Below are 22,380 nucleotides of genomic sequence, written 5' to 3' on the forward strand. Positions count from 1 at the left end.
ACTGCCCAGACACGGCCCTCACGTGAGGCAGCTCAGATCTTTATTTGGCAGCAAGGAATACATCAAGTATATTTGAAGTGTTTTTTTTAAATCCAGCGCAGACAAATCATTTACAAAGCACTACTTTTTGGTGTCAAGGCCAGCGGAGGAAAAAAATCTAACAAAAACAAGCTTTTTTTTTGACTCATGGCTCCAAAACATTATGAATGGCTCATTTGAAAGAGAATCTCAGATAAAATAATTAGATTTTTTGTTTCTAGGAGAGAGCCTGGGGTCTTTTCTTTGTTGAATTTGTACGTGCAGGATTTTGTCTTTTTAATATTTAACCTTTTCGCCGTAACCAAAAAAAGAAAAACTAAATTCTGTTGGAGGTATTTTAACTCTTGTTGCATTTCACACAAAAGCACAAAGTCAGCATGTCTGCAGATACTGGAGGGATATTTCAAAGTGAAATTTTCTTGCTAAATTAACCATGCAGGTGTGATTTGTTAGATACATAAACATTGAGTTAGTTCTCTTTGTGCTGTTTCCTGTCTTTCTCTCTCACTTCAAAATAAAAGCAGTAATGCCCCCCCAAAATAAACTGTAATAAAAGATTAATAAACATTTCCAATAAGTGCATGAACAGATAAATTTAATCAAAAAGGAAACATATGTGTACAGTTACACACAAATGTAGTTGTAGAAGGAAAAGGCTTATAATAAACATAATAAAGTTACATTAACTTAAATATATATTCAAGTTAAATAGTGATAACACATAATAATAATAATAATAATAATAATAATAATAATAATAAAATAATAATAATAATAATAATAATATTAATAAAAAGTACATTTTAAATCCTCTATTATCAGCTACAACAACACTCAGGAACAGTCATCATTTCAGAAGGTTAGTTGGATTATTGATTTAAATATCACAGTAAAATAATTTAACATGATGAAATAAATACATTTAACAACTCTGTTAACACATTTTATTCAGATTAACCTTGTCTTTTCTTAAACCTTGACATAAAAAAATAAGTTCTCACGAGGGTAGAAATGAGAAAAAACACTGTTGATAGTGTGGTGACCAGAAGAAGGAAGTGTTACCTTTTCTTTTAGTCTTGTGGAGAAACTTGAGAAACGCTTCAGTAGATCTACGACGTGTTAGAACAATGTTCGTGTACACAGTGCTGGAGGAAGTACTCCAAACCTCTACTTAAGCAAGAGTCATTTTACAGGGTCAAAATACTCAAAAGCGTGCTGTAGTAATAGATCAAACGTCTTTGCATAAAAAAGTACCCATTGTGAAGAACGGGTCATTTCAGAATCATTATTGGATTAGAATTTGCAATAATTTAATGTATACAATTACTTTATATAATGCTGTGTAGCTTGTGAATTTCCCCCCCAATCAATTCATTCTATCTAAACCAGTAATAATACATTATAATGTATTCATTGCTTATACTTAATTGTTTTATTTTTAATTTTGTTTTTATTTTCAAAAATAATAAAATGTACATTTTAACATTTTAAAATTGTCATATTTTTTATTTATTTCTATTATTTATTTTGTAAAATGCAAAATAACAAAATGTATGGAATAAATGCAAAACGTAGCAGAGTAAAAGTATAAAGAAGCAAAACAAAAATGCAAATATTTAAGTAAAGTACAAGTTCCTCAACATGGAACTTTAATAAATGACTTGAGTAAATGTACTTAGTTACTTTCCTCCACTGCCTGCACATCACAAGTAGTTTACATAGAGTATAAACATGATAAGAATATTGAGTTCTGTTTTCTGATAACTATAACTACTATCTAATAACACAGCCCCTTAAACAAACACTAAGTAGGTCAGATCTGTTTAACCCTTTACTTTCTGTTATAGTTCTTAAAATCAGCCTCTTATTACGAGGGATAGCGTCCCACATCATCACAACATACATAACATTATCTTTGTTTCTTATTCACTCATGAATGTTAAATATCATGTAGAAAATATTACAAAATTATTAGAAATACTTTCTAACAAACTCATAGCACGAGTTTAAGATGCTCTTATTGCAACCACTGCCACATATTTCACCATAAACGGAGAAAAATGAGAAGAAAATCTACTGTGTGTGCAGAGATGAATATAAATACTTCAAATAACGAAACCGAAACTCTACATCAGTCTGACAGGAAACAGACAGGAGGATGAGATATGAGCTTCACCGTTGCTCCATAAAAAACACAAATACCCAAAATATTTAAGGAAGTTCCACACTTATATTAATGTATTTAAAGGCTAGAGGTGAAATGTATTTGTAGATGTGTCCAGATAACAGAACACTTTGCACCTTTAAGCAGTGATTAACTTAACTTAACTCCATTAAGAACTCCTGCATCAATATTTGCCATAATTTACAAATTAAAGTCTAGACTACTTAAACTTCTCTCAGTGTGCTTTATTTTGTGTAAATCAAAAGAATACCACAAACAGGAAGCTTGCATGCACTGTTGTATCTACATCCTTTCTCTTTTGTTAGGAAAGTCTTATAATGTTACCACATCCTTCCGTTTATAAACTGTAAAGGTAGAGAGTGAAATGTTAATAAAATAAATATGAAGGATGGACAAAACTATATATATATATATATAGACTTATACGTGCAACATGTGTGTGAGCTTGTTGAATTTAAACCACCTGCAATAAGAGCACAGAGTTTCAGCTGTAGAGTTTGCATCATCAGCAGTAACATTTCTGGTTATTCCTTCAGAAGTTCAGGTTGGCCCTCACGCACACTCATCTTTATTTTATCTCTGACACCATACTTTGGGAAACCTTCATAATCCATGTTCATAAGTATTCTCTAAATGGAAGTTTGTATCACTTCATTCAAACTATTTCATGTAAATAAAACATTTGGTGTTTGAATTATACTGTTTTTATCTCTGTTAAAATAGATTTATCAAAAAGAGAAACCACTTTCGTCCACAGGAACCAACAAAATCGACACAAAATAATAAAAAATAATAATAATAAAAAAAGGTTTTAAATTGACACAATAACAGGAAACATTCACTTCAATGTAAAACATGTAAAACTCTTAGATTTGTCTTTTAAACACAACCTTTAAGCTAATCATATCAATGACTGGTGAGACAACATGTTTAAAGTAGAAATGGGGTTTGTCACGATAAACTGCTTCTCTGACTTACTTTTCTACATTTCTGCTTCTGAACAGCTCATTAGTTTTTCTTTCTCTGTTCATACTTGCAGACGTGGTTGCACCAAATGGAGAATAACAACTCATCTACTTAAAAAACTTAAAAATATATGCATAGCTACACACCACTAGAGATATGTGAGAATGTGTTTTGTGACCCTTTAAGGCAACAGGTATGTATGATACAAAATGCTGGCTCTACATTCATGATGGCCTTTAAATTGAATTAATTTGAATCAAAAAATGATTCCAAATTAGATTCCAGATTACAAAATATAGCAACTTTTGTCGCTAGTGCTGCTAGCTATTTCAATTGGAAAAGAGTTGGCAACACTTTGCTGTGTTCTAAGGTTGGATCACTTTTTAAATCTAACTAGTTTCCCATGAATACCAACCCTGCCTTTAAAGCCTCTACATGATGACATCAAATGTCTCCAACAGTTGAAAATCCAAAGAGAAAGGACAATTTAAGATTAAAAAGCAGCAGATTTTGTACATTTCAGAAGATGGAACAATCATTAGAGTTGTTGCTGATTCATTTTTCTCTTGATCGACTAATTGATTAATTGTCTTTTGGTTAACCCTTATTGCAGGTCTGAGATGCCACTGACTGGAACAACTTTTGTCTCTCCTCCAGCTTCTCCTCAAGGCACTGAATGATAACGGGGTCCACTTTGGGGTTGAACTTATTGGCGAACCAGTGACCGTAGTTGAGCAGCCAACGCATTTCCGCTGCACCATAAATACAAATGCTGCGGACGTGTGCCCCCGAGCAGGGCGGGTACAGGTCCTCCTCCAGGTACTGCCACTTCACCAGCCTGGTCTTACTCATCAGGTCCGTGATATCGGGCCTGGACCTGGGCACCTCTCCGGGGACGCCCGGAAGTCGCACCAGAGTGGCCCAGAAGTGTTCGTCGGGGCTGTAGGTGTCCTCTGACCAGGCCAGAAAATCTCCCACCACCGCCGAGGAGTCCATGTGCACAACAAAGTCCCGGGACAAGACGAAGTAGGCGCTGCCGGTGAACACCTCGATGCCGTGCGGCGGCGCAGCCTTCACCTGCTCCGTTTTCACCAGCACTTTTCCGAATTCTAAGCCGGTATCCCTCAGCTCGTGGCGAAAGGTGAACCTCTGCTTCTTGGACTCGCTGGGTCGACACGTCTCCAGCATATTGGCTCCGTTTAACTCCCTCAGCTGTGACACCAGCTCCATGTTGGACCTGAGGGGGAAATCTTGGCCACAGAGGTTGATGACATACTTCCACTGGACACCCGGCTCCAAAAGGTCGGACAGACAGTTGAGATCGGCTTTGAGTCGACTGAAGCTTCCGTAAAAGACGGACTCTTGCTTGGAGGCGATGAAGACGTTGGGCAAACAGCGGGCCAGACCCTCCATGGCTGAGATGAACTGAGCCGGAGACTTCCGGTCGTAGTGGATACAGTAGACGTTTATGGGGGAGTACAACGCTCTGATGAGTCTCTCTACCATCAGTGCGGATTTATGCACAACCAGTGAGTAAGCAAGAGGAAAGTGTCTCTCCTCCTCTGAGACACACACTTCATCATAACCTCTGGACTTAATGAATAGCGGGCAGTTTGATGTGAGGTTAATCAGATTTTCCTCCATTTCCTCCACAATCTGTTTTCTCCTGATAACCAGGGACTTACCCACCTCCACCGGGTCCATGTCGTAAACAGCCACACAGTTGATATTGTACTTTTGAAACAGCTGAACGTTTTCTAAAGACTCTACGGGAGGAGAAGACTGGGTGATGTCGCAGACCTTCACTGTGACCAACAGCAGGACACACAGAGTGGACAGTGACAGGAGGAAGAAGTAATAAATGGAACATCTCGTTTTCATTCTGTGGGGAGGGGAAACCAAAACTCTTTTTCGGTTTTCATTAACATAACATTTGAAGTGAAACTGACATGAAACCTAAAAACCAGAAGTTTGGGTTTTAACATAATGATTGAATACTTGCTCACCTTGCTCCATAAGCAGGTACCGGTCTGCAAAACGCCCGGTAAGCAGTTTCATCAAGTCCCACCCTAAAGGTTATCCAAACGAGAAAGAATCCAGTATCCATGCATCAGTATTTGTGTTAAAAAGCTACTTAATAATAAATAATTTCATAGATCACCTTTTTTTGAGAAGAAACGTACCGATTGCAGCAATTAAAAAAAGTTGATATTTATCTTTTTCTCCTTTTTACGCACGACACTTGTTGGAAAAATCCATCCAATCTGAACCAGCTCTCCATTAATCCCAGTCCGAGATATATTTTTCCACAATATAATCCAAAAAATAAAGAGGCTGAAGAAGTGCAGTGCACTCTGACGTCAGTCTGGTGTGGGTGTTGTTGAGGAGAGGAGAGATCTGGCTCTCACAAATAACCCAGAGAGAAAGGGAGGAGCTCAGAGAAGCCGATAACTGCTTTAATTACAGATAAGAGCTGCAAAGAAATGTTGATCTGCGTTTCATATGTCACCAGCTATGACAAACAAAGACCATGCTTTTTATTACAGCAAGGAAACTCCAAAAAATGAAGTCATGAGCGCGCTTGGAGCTGTGCGTAAATTCCTGATATCATAAACAAACAGTTCATACAGCAGATTAAATAGCATGGAAGAAAAAAGTGGTTTGTGAAATAAAAAAGAACAGAGAGAACTAGAAAAAGATCAAGAAAACGGTTGCACTCAAACTCAAATACACTCTTTTTTTTTTTTTTTAATCAGTGGAAATAAATAAACAGTCATTCAATTCAGTCAGTCAGTGAGGAGGTTTTGGTTCCTCCAGACGAAGAAAAACCTGTTTACAGACTCAGTAACCAGTTCCCCTTGTTAAACAGAGCTTGACTGCTAGATATACCTACGAAACGTTCTATCAACTTGGGAGGACAAATAACACAACTGCATTCAAGTTCTGAGAAAACACACACTCAATTTATTTTGTGCAGGTGCATCAGCTTATATAGGCAGTCACATGACACACACACCTGAAATGAATCATCAAGAATTGGGAGCACAATCAGTTGGCAATTCATCAATTAACACCCCTGTTGCTCTGATGAAGAGGAGAAGTCCACAGTAATCCAATCCCTTCATTGTTTGTGCTTAAAATAATCCAAATATATATAAAGGGTAGTCACCTGAAAGGTCTCTAATTATGAGAATATATAAAAAGAAATGTCAGGTAAGTTTCCTCAGGCACAAACATCTGAAGGTGAGGATCACAGTGCTCTGTCTTACACTACATTACATTACATTACATTACATTACATTACATTACAGTCATTTAGCAGAGGCTTTTATCCAAAGAGACTTACAATAAGTGTATTCAACATAGGTATTCAAGAGAACTACTAGTCACCAGAAGTCATAAGTGCATCTTAATTTGGCAAATGGCAAATTTGGCAAATCAGATTTTGACTTTGAAGTATTAAAAATTTAACTTTTTTAGTAGAGGCAGTTATTTATAAGTCATTAAGATTAAACTTAAATATTTGGACCAGAACGTGTATTTTGAAAGTTGTCTCAGTTTACTTTTTTATTCAGCAAGTTTAGGAGCTGTCTTCCTGTAGCAGATACATTAAAAGGCAAAAGAAATAGCATTTTTAAGTCAATGTTTACTAATTTAAATGTTTTAAGGAAGTGCCTCTGGATTTTGTAATCTCTGCTGACTACAGGTGTACGACACAAACCCCACAGTTGAGGAAACAGGATGTAATAAAGAGAATGAATAAAACAGGAGGTGCAGACCCAGAGGGGACCAGTGGCTTTTACTTCCTTGAGACTATTTCAACTATTTGCATTTCCAGCCAGCATAGAGCCGAAAAAAATAATATTGTGCGTATGAATGATTTACATTTAGCCACTTATATGAGAGAAAGATGTTTGGTCCTGTTTAAAGTGACATTATATCTATCTATCTATATATATATATATATATATACTTATATATATATGTATATACTTATATAAACTTATATATAAGTATATATACTTGTATATAAGTATATATATATACTTATATATATAAGTATATATATAAGTATATATATACTTATATATGTATATATATACTTATATATGTACATATATATATATATATGTACATATATATATATATAGTACATATATATACTTATATATATATACTTATATATATAAGTACATATATATACTTATATATATATACTTATATATATAAGTATATATATACATATATACATACTTATATATACTTATATATATATACTTATATATGTACTTATATATATAACATTATATATATTTTGCTTCTTTATATTCTATCTGACTTAAATACATAATGTGGCTATAGATATATTGTCTATATATAATGTCACTTATATATATATATACACTTATATATACTTATATATATATATCTATACTTATATATGTACTATATGTACTACATATATATGTACTTATATATATATAAGCAGTTTCATCAAGTCCCACCCTAAAGGTTATCCAAACGAGAAAGAATCCAGTATCCATGCATCAGTATTTGTGTTAAAAAGCTACTTAATAATAAATAATTTCATAGATCACCTTTTTTTGAGAAGAAACGTACCGATTGCAGCAATTTAAAAAAGTTGATATTTATATTTTTCTCCTTTTTACGCACGACACTTGTTGGAAAAATCCATCCAATCTGAACCAGCTCTCCATTAATCCCAGTCCGAGATATATTTTTCCACAATATAATCCAAAAATAAAGAGGCTGAAGAAGTGCAGTGCACTCTGACGTCAGTCTGGTGTGGGTGTTGTTGAGGAGAGGAGAGATCTGGCTCTCACAAATAACCCAGAGAGAAAGGGAGGAGCTCAGAGAAGCCGATAACTGCTTTAATTACAGATAAGAGCTGCAAAGAAATGTTGATCTGCGTTTCACATGTCACCAGCTATGACAAACAAAGACCATGCTTTTTATTACAGCAAGGAAACTCCAAAAAAGGAAGTCATGAGCGCGCTTGGAGCTGTGTGTAAATCCCTGATATCATAAACAAACAGTTCATACAGCAGATTAAATAGCATGGAAGAAAAAAGTGGTTTGTGAAATAAAAAAGAACAGAGAGAACTAGAAAAAGATCAAGAAAACGGTTGCACTCAAACTCAAATACACTCTTTTTTTTTTTTTTTTTTTTTAATCAGTGGAAATAAATAAACAGTCATTCAATTCAGTCAGTCAGTGAGGAGGTTTTGGTTCCTCCAGACGAAGAAAAACCTGTTTACAGACTCAGTAACCAGTTCCCCTTGTTAAACAGAGCTTGACTGCTAGATATACCTACGAAACGTTCTATCAACTTGGGAGGACAAATAACACAACTGCATTCAAGTTCTGAGAAAACACACACTCAATTTATTTTGTGCAGGTGCATCAGCTTATATAGGCAGTCACATGACACACACACCTGAAATGAATCATCAAGAATTGGGAGCACAATCAGTTGGCAATTCATCAATTAACACCCCTGTTGCTCTGATGAAGAGGAGAAGTCCACAGTAATCCAATCCCTTCATTGTTTGTGCTTAAAATAATCCAAATATATAAAGGGTAGTCACCTGAAAGGTCTCTAATTATGAGAATATATAAAAAGAAATGTCAGGTAAGTTTCCTCAGGCACAAACATCTGAAGGTGAGGATCACAGTGCTCTGTCTTACACTACATTACATTACATTACATTACATTACATTACATTACAGTCATTTAGCAGAGGCTTTTATCCAAAGCGACTTACAATAAGTGTATTCAACATAGGTATTCAAGAGAACTACTAGTCACCAGAAGTCATAAGTGCATCTTAATTTGGCAAATGGCAAATTTGGCAAATCAGATTTTGACTTTGAAGTATTAAAAATTTAACTTTTTTAGTAGAGGCAGTTATTTATAAGTCATTAAGATTAAACTTAAATATTTGGACCAGAACGTGTATTTTGAAAGTTGTCTCAGTTTACTTTTTTATTCAGCAAGTTTAGGAGCTGTCTTCCTGTAGCAGATACATTAAAAGGCAAAAGAAATAGCATTTTTAAGTCAATGTTTACTAATTTAAATGTTTTAAGGAAGTGCCTCTGGATTTTGTAATCTCTGCTGACTACAGGTGTACGACACAAACCCCACAGTTGAGGAAACAGGATGTAATAAAGAGAATGAATAAAACAGGAGGTGCAGACCCAGAGGGGACCAGTGGCTTTTACTTCCTTGAGACTATTTCAACTATTTGCATTTCCAGCCAGCATAGAGCCGAAAAAAATAATATTGTGCGTATGAATGATTTACATTTAGCCACTTATATGAGAGAAAGATGTTTGGTCCTGTTTAAAGTGACATTATATCTATCTATCTATATATATATATATATATATATACTTATATATATATGTATATACTTATATAAACTTATATATAAGTATATATACTTGTATATAAGTATATATATACTTATATATATAAGTATATATATAAGTATATATATACTTATATATGTATATATATACTTATATATGTACATATATATATATATATAGTACATATATATATATATATATATATATATATATACTTATATATATTCTTATATATATATATATATATAAGTACTATATATATTATATATATATATACTATATATATACTTATATATGTACTTATATATATATATACTTATATATGTACTTATATATATAACATTATATATATTTTGCTTCTTTATATTCTATCTGACTTAAATACATAATGTGGCTATAGATATATTGTCTATATATAATGTCACTTATATATATATACTTATATATACTTATATATATATATATATATATATGTACTTATATATGTACTTATCTATACTTATATATGTACTATATGTACTACATATATATACTTATATATGTATATATATATATATATATATATATATATATTATATATATATATATATTATATATACTTATTATATATATATATATATGTACTTATATATATATATATACTTATATATGTACTTATATATATAACATTATATATATTTTGCTTCTTCATATTCTATCTGACTTAAATACATAATGTGGCTATAGATATATTGTCTATATATAGTCTATATATATAATATATATAATAATTCTGTCTGTTTTCTGTCTCCACAGCCTTCACCTCTGCTTCACCTTCGACCACGCCCCCCTCTGAAGTATGACAACGTGACGTGCGTCGCCGTGACGTCAGGACTTCCGCATTCGCCATGTTTGTGTGAAGTTAAGCTAGCTGAAGGGTCAACCATCGCCATGGAGGGGACTCTCTGACCGCGGAGAAGCTGACATATGAACGTAAGAGACCTCCAGACGTTGTGTCAGTGAGCAGCCCGGGGAGGAGTCCTCAAAGTGCGGGGGGGCAGAGTGACCTTAGCCCGACGGTGGTAGCTAATGTAGCTAATGCTAACCAATGCTAGCGCTAGCCTCCGCTGGTTAGCATGCTAATACATGTAGCCAGCTAATCAATGCTAATGCTAATGCTAGCTAGCTAGGTTAGCAGTATATCACTGTAGATGGCAGGTTAAATAACAGAAACACCTCCATGAATACAGTTATCATCTCTAGTTTATCCTTTTTATTACAGTCTAATCATTTATATCACTTCAGTGCAATAGTTTACCAGTCTACTATGTAAGTATATATATATATATATATATATATATATATATATATGTATATATATATATATATATATATGTATGTATGTATGTATATATATATATATATATATATATATATATATATATATATATATGTATATATGTATATATATATATATATATATATATATATGTATGTATATATATATATATATGTATATATATATATATATATGTGTATATGTATATATGTATATATATATATATATGTATGTATATATATATGTGTGTATATATGTATATATATATATATGTGTATATATATATATATATATATGTATATATATGTATGTATATGTATATATATATATATATATGTATATTTTTATGTATGTGTGTATATATATATATATATATATGTATATATATATATGTATATATGTATATATATATATATATGTATATATATGTATATATGTGTATATATATATATGTATGTATGTATGTGTGTGTATATATATGTATGTATATATATATGTATGTATATGTATGTAATACATACATACTATGTATGTATGTATGTATGTATATATATATGCAAATATTATTATTATTATTAATATATTGCAAATTTCCCCGCTGCGGGACTAATAAAGGATTATCTTATATATATATGTATTTGTATGTATATATATATATATATATAAGTATGTATGTATAAATATGTATGTATTTTTATATATATATATATATATATATATATATATATATATATATATATATATATAGTTAGCTAACCAAAGACAACGTTTACTGTCACATTAAATACAGATATTATGTCTTTATAAATGTTTAAAGAGTACATTTAATGCTAATTGTTCCTGTAGATGAAGCTATGTTATGGTCTAACCACGTGATGTCATCCTGTTCTCATGCTTTGTCTTGATACAGGTGAGGCTGTGCCCCCCAGGTGTGACCATGCTGGCTCGTGTCTTCAGGCTCCACGGCCTGCTGGTGGCCTCCCACCCGTGGGAGGTGATAGTGGGCACCCTCTCCCTCACCGTCTGCCTGGTGTCCATGAACAACAACCTGGCAGCCAGCAGCCAGATGTGCAGCTGGAATGAGTGCCCCAAAGTGGAGGAGGTGAGTCTGCCTGAGGTGGCAGCGAATATCAAATGTTATCAAGAAGGAGAAGCTGTCATCCCTGATGGACAACCTCTCCCACCCTTCACACACCGGCTGCTTCACCCCCGGTGTGTGAAGGAGAGGTACCGCAAGTCCTTCATTCCTGCTGCTGTCAGGCTGCACAACCAGCTCCGTCTGCCATCCCAGTAGACAACAAAACACTAATAAATCTGTGCAATACAAATACACTGTGCAATACTATAACTGTAATTATTCTGTCTGTATTTATAAGATTTTTTTTTAGTTATTGTGGATTTTTTTTTTTCTTACTTACTTATTTAGAACACGTAGACCTTAGACACGTAGACCTTCCTCAGGTTATTTGAAATAACCTGAGGAAGGTCTACGTACCGAAACGTTGTAACTAAAATATATTTATACGCAAGTGAAGAAGACAGTGTGCAGGAGTTTTTTGTTCTATATTGTCTACCTAAGGTATTCTTCTACGCACCTGTCGTCCTACTGGAGTGCAAAAGTTTTGCTCTTTTTACTTACTTATTTAAAATACTTGTTTGTTTTTTCCACTATGTACCTTGTTTGCACTACATCTGTGCTGCTGTAATCCTTTAAATGTCCCCTCTGCGGGACTAATAAAGGATTATCTTATCTTAAGTTGTATTGTTTACAAATATATATGTCTGTGCTTATTCTCTTACAGAAAATCTACAGCAGTGACATAATCATCCTCACGATCACACGCTGCATGGCCGTCGTTTATATCTATTTCCAGTTCAAGAATCTGCGACAACTGGGCTCCAAATATATACTGGGTCAGTATGAAAGTTAAAGCATGTTCAGCATGTAATAGCCACATATTTTCTATGAAAATGCCACACATGGTTTATATTTTTAACTGTCAACATTTGCTCTTCCCACAGGTATTGCTGGGTTGTTCACGGTGTTTTCCAGCTTTGTTTTCAGCACAGTGGTGATTCACTTCTTTGGGAAAGAGCTGACGGGTCTTAAGTAAGTGATCCAAAATGCAGTGACTCATTTATTGCTCGGCAGATGGATGATTACAAATAGCTCACCAGCTTATAATAGAAGTTGAAGTCTTTCAGCGTATGGTTGAGTTTTCTAATCCTGTCCTGTCACCTGACCTCAGTTACCACAGTTTAAATAGATGAACAAAAGACAAGTAGTGTGGCGGTAAGATCAAATGGTTAAAAAAGACTTGCATTCAAGTCAGTAATCAATCAATGTGAATATCAATGAGATCATAATAAGACACAGAATGTCAAAACCAGAGCTCTGATATAAAAGATAACATTAGAAGGATCTTAAAGCTTAACATTGTCACAGATGACCTTATGACCCGTATGAATGGCATTGCCACTTGTTGACCTCTTTGTCTTTTCAAAAATTTAGACCCAATAACATTCTCTGATTGCCATTTGTCTCTTTCTCCCCTTTAGTGAAGCTCTGCCCTTCTTTCTCCTGCTCATTGATCTGTCCAAAGCCTGTGCATTGGCCAAATTTGCCCTCAGCTCGAACTCTCAGGTAATGTTACACCTCCTTGTTTTGTTGAATGTGAGAACTGAAATAAGATCTGTGTTGAAGGGTGTAGTCGAGGTGTCGCTGATTAGAGCTATGGCTCTGTGTCTTGTGTGTAGGAAGAGGTGAGGGAGAACATCTCCCAGGGCATGGCCATCCTGGGCCCCACCTTCACCCTGGACGCTCTGGTTGAGTGTCTGGTCATTGGGATTGGCACCATGTCAGGTGAGGAACACTAATATTGATTGTTCTCCAAAACGATGCCAGCTATGTTTATTTTTTACAATTAAATCACCACTATTTTCTATTGTTTTCCAGGTGTGCCCCAATTAGAGATCATGTGTTGTTTTGGCTGTATGTCCGTTCTGGCCAATTACTTTGTCTTCATGACCTTCTTCCCTGCGTGTGTCTCCCTGGTCCTGGAGGTGAGGATGATATGAAACATTTGGGAGAATTATAGTAGGGAATCCCAGTATCGATACCTGGGCTTTGGGTATCGACCGACATCGAGTACAGATCCGATACCAGTGTTTAAGTACTGAGCTGTGACTGGGATTGTTCTTTCCTAACTTTGTAAAACGAAATGTTACAAATATATACTTGGATATTAATGTACTAAAAGCTTGTTTATTGAAATATTTATATTTATAGCTGTCCAGGGAAAGTCGTGAGGGCCGTCCGATCTGGCAGCTGAGCCACTTTGCCCTTGTGCTGGCAGAAGAAGAGGACAACAAGCCCAATCCTGTGACCCAGAGGGTTAAAATCATCATGGTGAGAAACTTAATTCAGCTCTTTTACCACAGATGTCAAAAACAGACTCGAAAGCTTTGTACTAAGTTTATTAGTCTACGGCGTATAACTGGTTTAAAACATGAGTCTAAAGGTGGAGTTATGTAGCCCGTTGATGATCTATCTGTCTCATGTCCTCCTCAGTCTCTGGGCCTGGCCTTGGTTCATGCTCACACTCGACTAGCAGCGGAGCTTCCAGGTCAGAATCGCTCTGCGGACGGACCCATAGCAACGAGGCTGGACTCTGGTGGTACCATGAGGCCTCTGAAGCTCACCAGGTAAAAGCGTTTAACAAGGAAGATCGCTCGTTCCATGAATACAATTCCCTGTTATTAACTCCTGTGCAGTGACTTCAGCTTTGTTTTGCTCTACTCTGGCATGGCGCCGCAGTGTGAGCCTCCGCAGATGGCGTGCATTAGTTTCGGGTTTACAAACAAAATGAACCGTGAAGAATCAAAAAGACAACAAGTTTAATTCATAGATATGCCCAGCAAAAAGCCACAAAGCCACCCTCACAATGCATGTAAGCTCATATTTCATATTCATGGACTACTTTATTGTTTATGCAAGCCCTGAAAAGAAAAAAAAGGGCTATATTTATATGCTTTATAAATAAACAAAGGTTGAGTATCTCTTAAACAATTTGAATTGGCTACAAAATATTTACTCAAATGTGGATTTTTTTAGACCTCCTTTTTCTAAAGCGTCTAAGAACGAGTTGTCCTTCTTTGTATAATCCACATACATGTAAATATTGCTTTTATCAGTGAACTATTTGTGACATTCACCTGATCGTGCATCAAGTTACAAAAATTCCGAGATGCACAAGCACTGCGAGGCCGTGATTCACTATTTTTCTAGCTACTATTTTTCACTCCGGCGAGTACAAATGAAGCTTCACTGATGCATCACTTTGTCTCTCTTCACCTCCGACCAGCATGGACCTGGAGCAGGTGATTACTCTCGGTCTTGCCCTGCTCCTGGCTGTGAAGTACGTCTTCTTTGAGCAAACGGAGGCCGAGTCCTCGCTGTCCCTCATGAGTCCCATTACCAGCTCTCCTCCAACCCAGAAGCCCCGGGTGGCAGAGGACTGCTGCAGGAGGGACTTCCCGGTCCTGAAACCCCAGACAACCAAAAACAGTTCATTAGCCTCCAGTCCTGCCTCGCCAGCCGTCTTAGACTCTAAACTTCCCCCTGAGACTGACGTGACTCTCAGAGAGAAGGGTGAGTCTTATAATTGGTTCTGCTACCTCTGTTATGTCAGTTCTAACAGATGGAAAACAAAAACTCTGATGTAATTGCTTTGTTGCTTAATGTGACTGATCTCTCACATGATTCCCCCACAACAGCAGCCCCAGTGGAAAACGGCCCCTGTGTTTCATGTTTTGGGGAGTCTGTTGATCAGACGCCTTGTGTTCCTCAAACGAGTTGTAATTCAGAGGCCCGGACGCTGGAGGAATGTATGGCCATCCTCTCAGATCCTCAGGTAAGCTGCCATAGGAGATGGAAACTGTTGCAGAAGATGTCTGTAGTTCTGTATTTGTATGAAGGTTTTATAAATCAGCGGTTTCAACATGTTGGTTTCCAGAGGGGGGCCCGCTTTCTAAGCAATAAAGAGGTGATGAACCTGGTGACCTCCCGTAACATCCTGAACTACAAACTGGAATCTGTCCTGGAGACTCCAGAGAGGGGCGTGTCCATCAGGAGGGAAATGCTTTCACCCAATCTCCCTGTTCTCTCTGCTCTGGCTTCTCTTCCTTATAAAGACTACGACTATTCTAAGGTAATTGAAGCATTTTGATGGTTTCTTTATCCCCTTTTTGGGACCGCAGAAACTTTCCCTAGAGGATTGTAAAACATTTTGGAGGAACTCATTGCATTTCGACAGCACGGACCGATAAATTTAGTTCCAGGGACATTTTACCCCCCTACAAGGCTCTGTTTGAGGGGGTAGACTCTCTGAAAGAACAGGAACTTTCAGGGTGGGGCTTGAAAACCCAAACAGCACTGTAGTGGCCAATTGTCCCCAAAATCCCCAAAGAAACTTAAATCAACGGGCCACTGACGCACCATGGGTTTGTGTTTTACGCAGGCAAAAAGAGGTTATTGTCCATCAGATTTCTGTGTTTCTGGTTGTTTATTTGGTCAAACAAAAGAACAAAGGAAATCCTGTCGCTGACTCTCCTGCGCTGGTAAAAAACCATAGGCCCACCCCGGTGCATGCTGGTCCTATACCTGCCTACTCCTATATGTAACCGCAGGTGCCCACAGTGTTACCAAACCCAAAACTAAGTATACTAAACAACAACAAACAATATTATTAAACTAAACGAATGACCATCAATAGAAAAGCTATCTTAATATATCAAACAATATTGCTTATGCATAAAATAACTAAATACTAATATCCTATAAATGGCTCCTACAAGCACTACTGCTTCAACTGGTGTATCGCTTCGTTCATAAAGCAAGGGAATACTCCAGTATCGCCTTAGGACCATTTTATCAATCAATCAATCAAGTTTTATTTATATTGAACCTCACAAATAAATGAAATGCAATTCAAAGAGCTTTACAAATGTTGTACACCAAGTTAGGTTGGTAAATGATAAATAAATAAAAGACAACACTGAATACATTGATCACGGTAAAAAAGTAAAATTAGTGCAAAATAAACTAAGAACTTAAATATGTATAATTATGAAACCATAGCATAAATACACATAAGACAATATAAAATCATATAATATGCAATAATAATAAAACTTATTTTAGGACAAGGGGAGAGCATTTCTCTTTGTTTGATAACATTAAAAGTAAAGTTAGGCTTTGCTCTCGCTTTCTGACTCATTTTAAGAGAAAAACCTTCAAGAGAAAAAGTTGTGTACTGACTGTTTCTCTGATTGTTTTTACTGTGGAGACAGACACTCAAAGTTTAATTTTCCTCCTCTGCATTTAATTCATTACATCCAGCGTGCGTCCGTAAATACTATGCAGCAGTACTCGTCTGTCATTTAGCTTTTTCAGAGTACACAATGAGGTTTTTCATAAACAATCATCAGTAACGTTGATATAATGACTAAGTGGGTAAAATAAAACAATAGAAGAGCTAGACCAGTCTGGTAAATTCAGAAAATCACATCATTTTACTTTGATGCACCCTTTAAAACCAGGAAAAGACAACACATGTACCATAATACAATATCCAAAGTCTAAGATGGTAACTTGTCTCACGATATATATAAATATAATATTGATATATTGCTCAGCCCTCCTAGAAACTACAATTACCAGGAACTTCCAGATGGAAACGCGGTTTATGTTGTATATTCACAAGCACATCCAATGGCATACTTTTTATTGTTTTAACAAATACAATGTTGTGTTGCTGTCCTGTAGGTGATGGGTAACTGCTGTGAGAACGTCATTGGCTACATGCCGGTTCCAGTCGGAGTGGCCGGTCCTCTCCTGTTGGATGAGAGGCAGTTTCACGTTCCTATGGCGACCACAGAGGGTTGCCTGGTTGCCAGCACCAACAGAGGATGCAGGGCGCTTTCTGTAAGTAGCGGATATCTGGCTGTAGCTGTTGTTGCCTCCTTTGTGTGTGTGTGTGTGTGTGTGTGTGTGTGTGTGTGTGTGTGTGTGTGTGTGTGTGTGTGTGTGTGTGTGTGTGTGTGTGTGTGTGTGTGTGTGTGTGTGTGTGTGTGTGTGTGTGTGTGTGTGTGTGTGTGTGTGTGTGTGTGTGTGTGTGTGTGTGTGTGTGTGTGTGTGTGTGTGCTGTTCTGACTCGTATTGTCTTTTCCCGTTCAGCTGAGCGGGGGTTGCCACAGCAGGATCCTGGCTGACAGTATGACCCGGGGTCCTGTGGTGAGGCTGCCCTCGGCGTGCCGGGCTGCAGAGGTCAAAGTCTGGCTCGAGACCTCGGATGGGTTCAGCGTGATCAAAGAGGCTTTCGACAAAACCAGCAGGTCAGTGGAGACGCTGTGACAGAAAACACTAATAAAATGATTTAAAGGTTTCCTTTGGTCACACCTATAAAATGTTACTGAAGTATTGGAGCACGTAGAGATTAAATGAATCTTTGTTTTTTGTAGGTTTGCTCGTCTGGAGAAGCTGCTGGTGGGCTTAGCTGGGAGGAACTTGTACATTCGCTTCCAGTCTCAGACAGGAGACGCCATGGGCATGAACATGCTCTCCAAGGTACGACCACATGTGCTACGAAGCAGTCAGTGCAATTTGAATCTTCCTGTTTCTAGTCTCACTTTGTTGTCTGTTTCTTTTCGTATCTCCAGTTCTGTTAAAGTGTCTCTGTGTGTGTTGTGTTTTTGTTTTTAGGGGACGGAGAAGGCTCTGCACCGACTCCGTCAGCAGTATCCAGATGTGGAGGTGCTGTCGGTCAGCGGCAACTACTGCACCGACAAGAAGTCTGCTGCCATTAACTGGGTCCTGGGTCGGGGGAAGTCCGCTGTGTGTGAGGCCACCATCCCCGCCGACGTGGTCCGGGAGGTAAAGACGACCAAAACCAAACTCGCAGTTTATTAATTCATTACATTTACAGTTTTTGTTTACTGTTTCTGCCTTTGTCTGATATTTTTACGACTAAAACAACTCATTGATGTGTCTGTAGGTGTTGAAAAGCAGCTCAGCGTCTCTGGTGGAGCTGAACATCAACAAGAACCTGGTGGGCTCGGCCATGGCCGGCAGCATCGGGGGCTTCAATGCTCACGCTGCCAACATCGTAGCAGCCATCTACATCGCCTGTGGACAGGTAAGGGACCACTACACATGCTTAAACCTTTAGCTAATGAACATAAACTACAATAATTACATAAAAAGTGTTTTTAAAAAAATGATGCTTCAGGATGAAGATGAAAAAACTAACTATGGTGACATGGCACAAATTCCAGGTGTAACTCAGTAGTGACTTTGGATGCTAATGCAATACTTGGGTTAAATAATAATGAAATAGCAAAGAGGTATCTGACACGTGTTACACAAAACATTGTATCAAAATACATTGTTTGTATTAAAAACACAAAAGACTACTACTTTCTACTTTCTACTTTTCAATGTTTTTGAGGAGCAGAAATGTGTCAGTATGAGAGTTGAAAAGAATTCTGATTATTAAAATAACATCTTATAGAGTATTTTCTAATGAAAGGACTGGGACTTCCTGTGTTTTTATTATTTGGTTAGAGGTCCCAGCCAGGTCTCATTTAGTATAGTTTTCTTTTTTAAATGTTTCAGTCAAACCTCACAAATGAATGCACACGCATCAAAATGTACATCCTACACAATGAATCACCATAATAACCAACAAGAAGAACACAAACACAAAATATTTGCATAAACTAAATAGTCATACATTGAAGACCTTTTCAGCTTTACAAAATCTAAGTGATGTAGGAAGGGAGCCCAACTCAACGTAGCTGAAGCACCTTTCAGTAGTGCCAATCTATGCAAATGTGACCCAGTTGATGAGAGCAGTACATAACAGTGTGTAAAAACAACAGGGTGACAGAATTTAAAACATGGACATAATCTGTAAATAACAATAGATTTTTATGCATCTGCTCCGGCAACGACCGTTGTGGGAATTGAAGAAATGTTCTTCAATTTTGACACAAACATCCACTGATTAGTATTTGTAGGTCAAAGTTCAAAGTCATTGTGACCTCACAAAACATGTTTTTGGGCATAACGCAAGAATTGATTTGCTAATTATGACAATTCATACAAATGGTTAAGAGGATAAAATGATGACATCTTGGACTGAAGTGAATGTTGGCTCGTTAGCGGAGGGAAACATTAGTGATGGCCGTAGCCTAAACCTCCTGAGTAAAGTGGCTGTGTTGTTTCTTTGTTTTAGGACCCGGCTCAGACTGTGGGGAGCTCCAACTGCATCACCCAGATGGAGGCTGCTGGTCCAGAAGGGGAGGACCTGTACATCAGCTGCACCATGCCCTCCATCGAGCTGGGCACCGTGGGAGGAGGCACCAACCTGGCTCCACAGCAGGCCTGTCTGCAGGTAACGCCACCTAGACTTTATTTTACGTCACTTTTATAAGACTTTTATAAGAGTTTATTGTTTTATATTTTTCAATCTTAAAATGCTAAAAAGTTTATTTCATGTTAAGTTTCCGTTTCAAAGTTTGTCTGAGTGAAAGTGAACAAGCAATCTCTGTGTTAAAATCCTTTCTTTTTCTAATTAAATGGAGGAATGCAGAGAAAAAAAAAGATTTATTTATGTTCTTTAAAGACATTATAGCTGTAAGTTACTTCAGAACTTTAAATTTTGAATGCACACTTGAATAAATTCAGAAAAAAACATAAATTCACAAAGTATGCACATGTAAATAATAATCTATGACCGAAGCTTCAGCTGTTTATTGTTTTGCAGACATGTGGCAGTGAGACAGTGTTAGTCGAGATGTGTCATGAATCATAAAAGCTTTTTTAGACTGCTGATCAGATGGTTAACACGTTTCTCTGATGTTTTAAATCTGTACCCATCTCTCTCCTTTTAGATGCTCGGTGTCCAGGGTAGCAGCTCCGGTGAGCCCGGTGAGAACGCCCGTCAGCTGGCCCGAGTGGTGTGTGGCACCGTGCTGGCGGGGGAGCTCTCCCTGATGGCCGCTCTAGCAGCCGGACACCTCGTCAAGAGCCACATGGCCCACAACAGGTCAGATACTTTGATCACGTGCGTTGAAATCATGTTTTTAACCCCCCCCCTCCTGTGATTGCTGACTTTGTCCTGTTTTCTCGCTGCCAAAGATCCAAAACAAACCTGCCAGAAGCACCTTTGTCGAAGTCGGAGACGGCATATTGACATAAAACGACGGCGACCTTTCGTCAGACGCTAAACTAACAGAAGACGACGGCACGGTGAGGACTGAGAGGACTCAATGGTCTCCTGGTGACGAGGTTCTGAAGGAAGATCTGCGAGACGATGAAGACCACAGCCGACGTGAGCTCTCCTCGCGTGTCGAACCCTAAAAGACGTGAAGAAGATGTGACGTTGAGGTTCCTCGTTTGTGCCGTTTGCCTGTAACTGAACATTTTCGTTGTTGGAACTGACTGAACTATCCACGTGGTTTGGATTATAAAAAACACGCCATGCTGCAAAGTGAACAGCTATCCTGTGTGCCTATTCATGAAGCAAGCTCTTCAAACAGCTATAACATGTTTTGCTCTGAGAAAATTTGATCCTTGCACTGGCCAAAAAGCTCGCTTGAGACTACGCCGTTACTGCCGTTGGTGATATTTGGTCATGTTTTAAAAAAAATGCCAACTCCCTGCCTGAATGTATGCTGTGCTAAATCAGTATCACTTGCACAACCCTTTATTGATGTAAGCTCCTGTATACTGTGTATACTGCAGAACGACTGGGGCTCCAGGAATGAGAAAAAAATAAAAAGCTCCTGCTCACAAAGTGACGTGTTTGAACACTTCGTTACAGGCAGGTTGCTTTCTAAGAAAACTATAAACTCAAAGCCATATTAACTTATTTAATAAACTTTCATGGCACACTATTAAATGTGCAGATGAGGAATGTTTGGAGGATTTTTTGGCGTGGAGAGTTAAAGGTGGTTAGCATGTTCTAGATAGAATATTCAATTCTAAGATATTAACTTAAAAGATTGTATTATGTTCTTTTTGTCTGTTAAGAGAATTAAATTATGTTCCATCTTAACGTCTCGGTTGACTTTCTGTAACATGAACAAGTGTCTCAAATCGTGGAAAAAAGGAGGATAAACATTTATTTCACTTTTACTTTATTTCTATTTAAAGAACGAAAGTGTGACTTTATATGATTTTTTGTTAAATTACTTTTTCGTTACAATCTTCAAAATCCTGTAGTACTTTTTTACAGTTACCCTTTTTGAGTACTGACTTTTTCCGACATATTATACTATGACACTATCCTAAACTATGACATATTTACAACAGTATACTATGAATGAAATTACCTTTAAATGAATTAAACTACGTTCCCTCTTAAATATGTCTGAGCTGTCTGTAACATGAACAAATGGATCCAAACGTTGAAAA

The 22,380-nt window shown here is 37.0% G+C and overlaps 2 protein-coding genes across 3 annotated transcripts; one reads left to right on the forward strand and one right to left on the reverse strand.

Moving 5' to 3' along the window:
* Nucleotides 1-853: 853 nt before the first annotated feature.
* Nucleotides 854-5,569, reverse strand: LOC129102386 (beta-1,3-galactosyl-O-glycosyl-glycoprotein beta-1,6-N-acetylglucosaminyltransferase 4-like). Of its 2 annotated transcripts, none has more exons than XM_054612510.1 (3): nucleotides 5,374-5,569; nucleotides 5,197-5,259; nucleotides 854-5,072 (listed from the first exon to the last, which is right to left on the reverse strand). In XM_054612510.1, the coding sequence occupies exon 3, from the start codon at nucleotides 5,069-5,071 to the stop codon at nucleotides 3,788-3,790; it is 1,284 nt and encodes a 427-aa protein (XP_054468485.1). In that variant the 5' UTR covers nucleotide 5,072; nucleotides 5,197-5,259; nucleotides 5,374-5,569; the 3' UTR covers nucleotides 854-3,787. The 2 variants fall into 2 exon arrangements, with proteins under 2 accessions (XP_054468485.1, XP_054468484.1); XM_054612509.1 differs by having other exon boundaries at nucleotides 5,352-5,569.
* A 3,242-nt stretch (nucleotides 5,570-8,811) lies between these two features.
* Nucleotides 8,812-22,334, forward strand: LOC129101975 (3-hydroxy-3-methylglutaryl-coenzyme A reductase-like). Its single transcript, XM_054611851.1, has 21 exons — nucleotides 8,812-8,873; nucleotides 10,379-10,555; nucleotides 11,812-12,003; nucleotides 12,704-12,815; nucleotides 12,924-13,011; nucleotides 13,461-13,545; nucleotides 13,659-13,764; nucleotides 13,858-13,964; nucleotides 14,191-14,310; nucleotides 14,473-14,606; nucleotides 15,266-15,552; nucleotides 15,678-15,814; nucleotides 15,917-16,111; nucleotides 17,728-17,886; nucleotides 18,139-18,296; nucleotides 18,423-18,528; nucleotides 18,664-18,834; nucleotides 18,956-19,096; nucleotides 20,198-20,356; nucleotides 20,856-21,010; nucleotides 21,103-22,334. The coding sequence occupies exons 2-21, from the start codon at nucleotides 10,550-10,552 to the stop codon at nucleotides 21,155-21,157; spliced, it is 2,673 nt and encodes an 890-aa protein (XP_054467826.1). The 5' UTR covers nucleotides 8,812-8,873; nucleotides 10,379-10,549; the 3' UTR covers nucleotides 21,158-22,334.
* Nucleotides 22,335-22,380: the final 46 nt, after the last annotated feature.

This window comes from Anoplopoma fimbria, chromosome 14 (genome assembly GCF_027596085.1).
Source record: "Anoplopoma fimbria isolate UVic2021 breed Golden Eagle Sablefish chromosome 14, Afim_UVic_2022, whole genome shotgun sequence".
Taxonomy (NCBI): domain Eukaryota; kingdom Metazoa; phylum Chordata; class Actinopteri; order Perciformes; family Anoplopomatidae; genus Anoplopoma; species Anoplopoma fimbria.

What these genes read in the sequence shown, in the direction of transcription:
- LOC129102386 (XM_054612510.1), bottom strand. Translation starts at nt 5,071, where the DNA reads ATGAAAACGAGATGTTCCATTTATTACTTCTTCCTCCTGTCACTGTCC.
- LOC129101975 (XM_054611851.1), top strand. An exon ending in AAGACTACGACTATTCTAAG is followed by an intron (nt 16,112 to 17,727) that starts GTAATTGAAGCA and finishes GCTGTCCTGTAG; the next exon opens with GTGATGGGTAACTGCTGTGA. An exon ending in AGCCACATGGCCCACAACAG is followed by an intron (nt 21,011 to 21,102) that starts GTCAGATACTTT and finishes TCGCTGCCAAAG; the next exon opens with ATCCAAAACAAACCTGCCAG.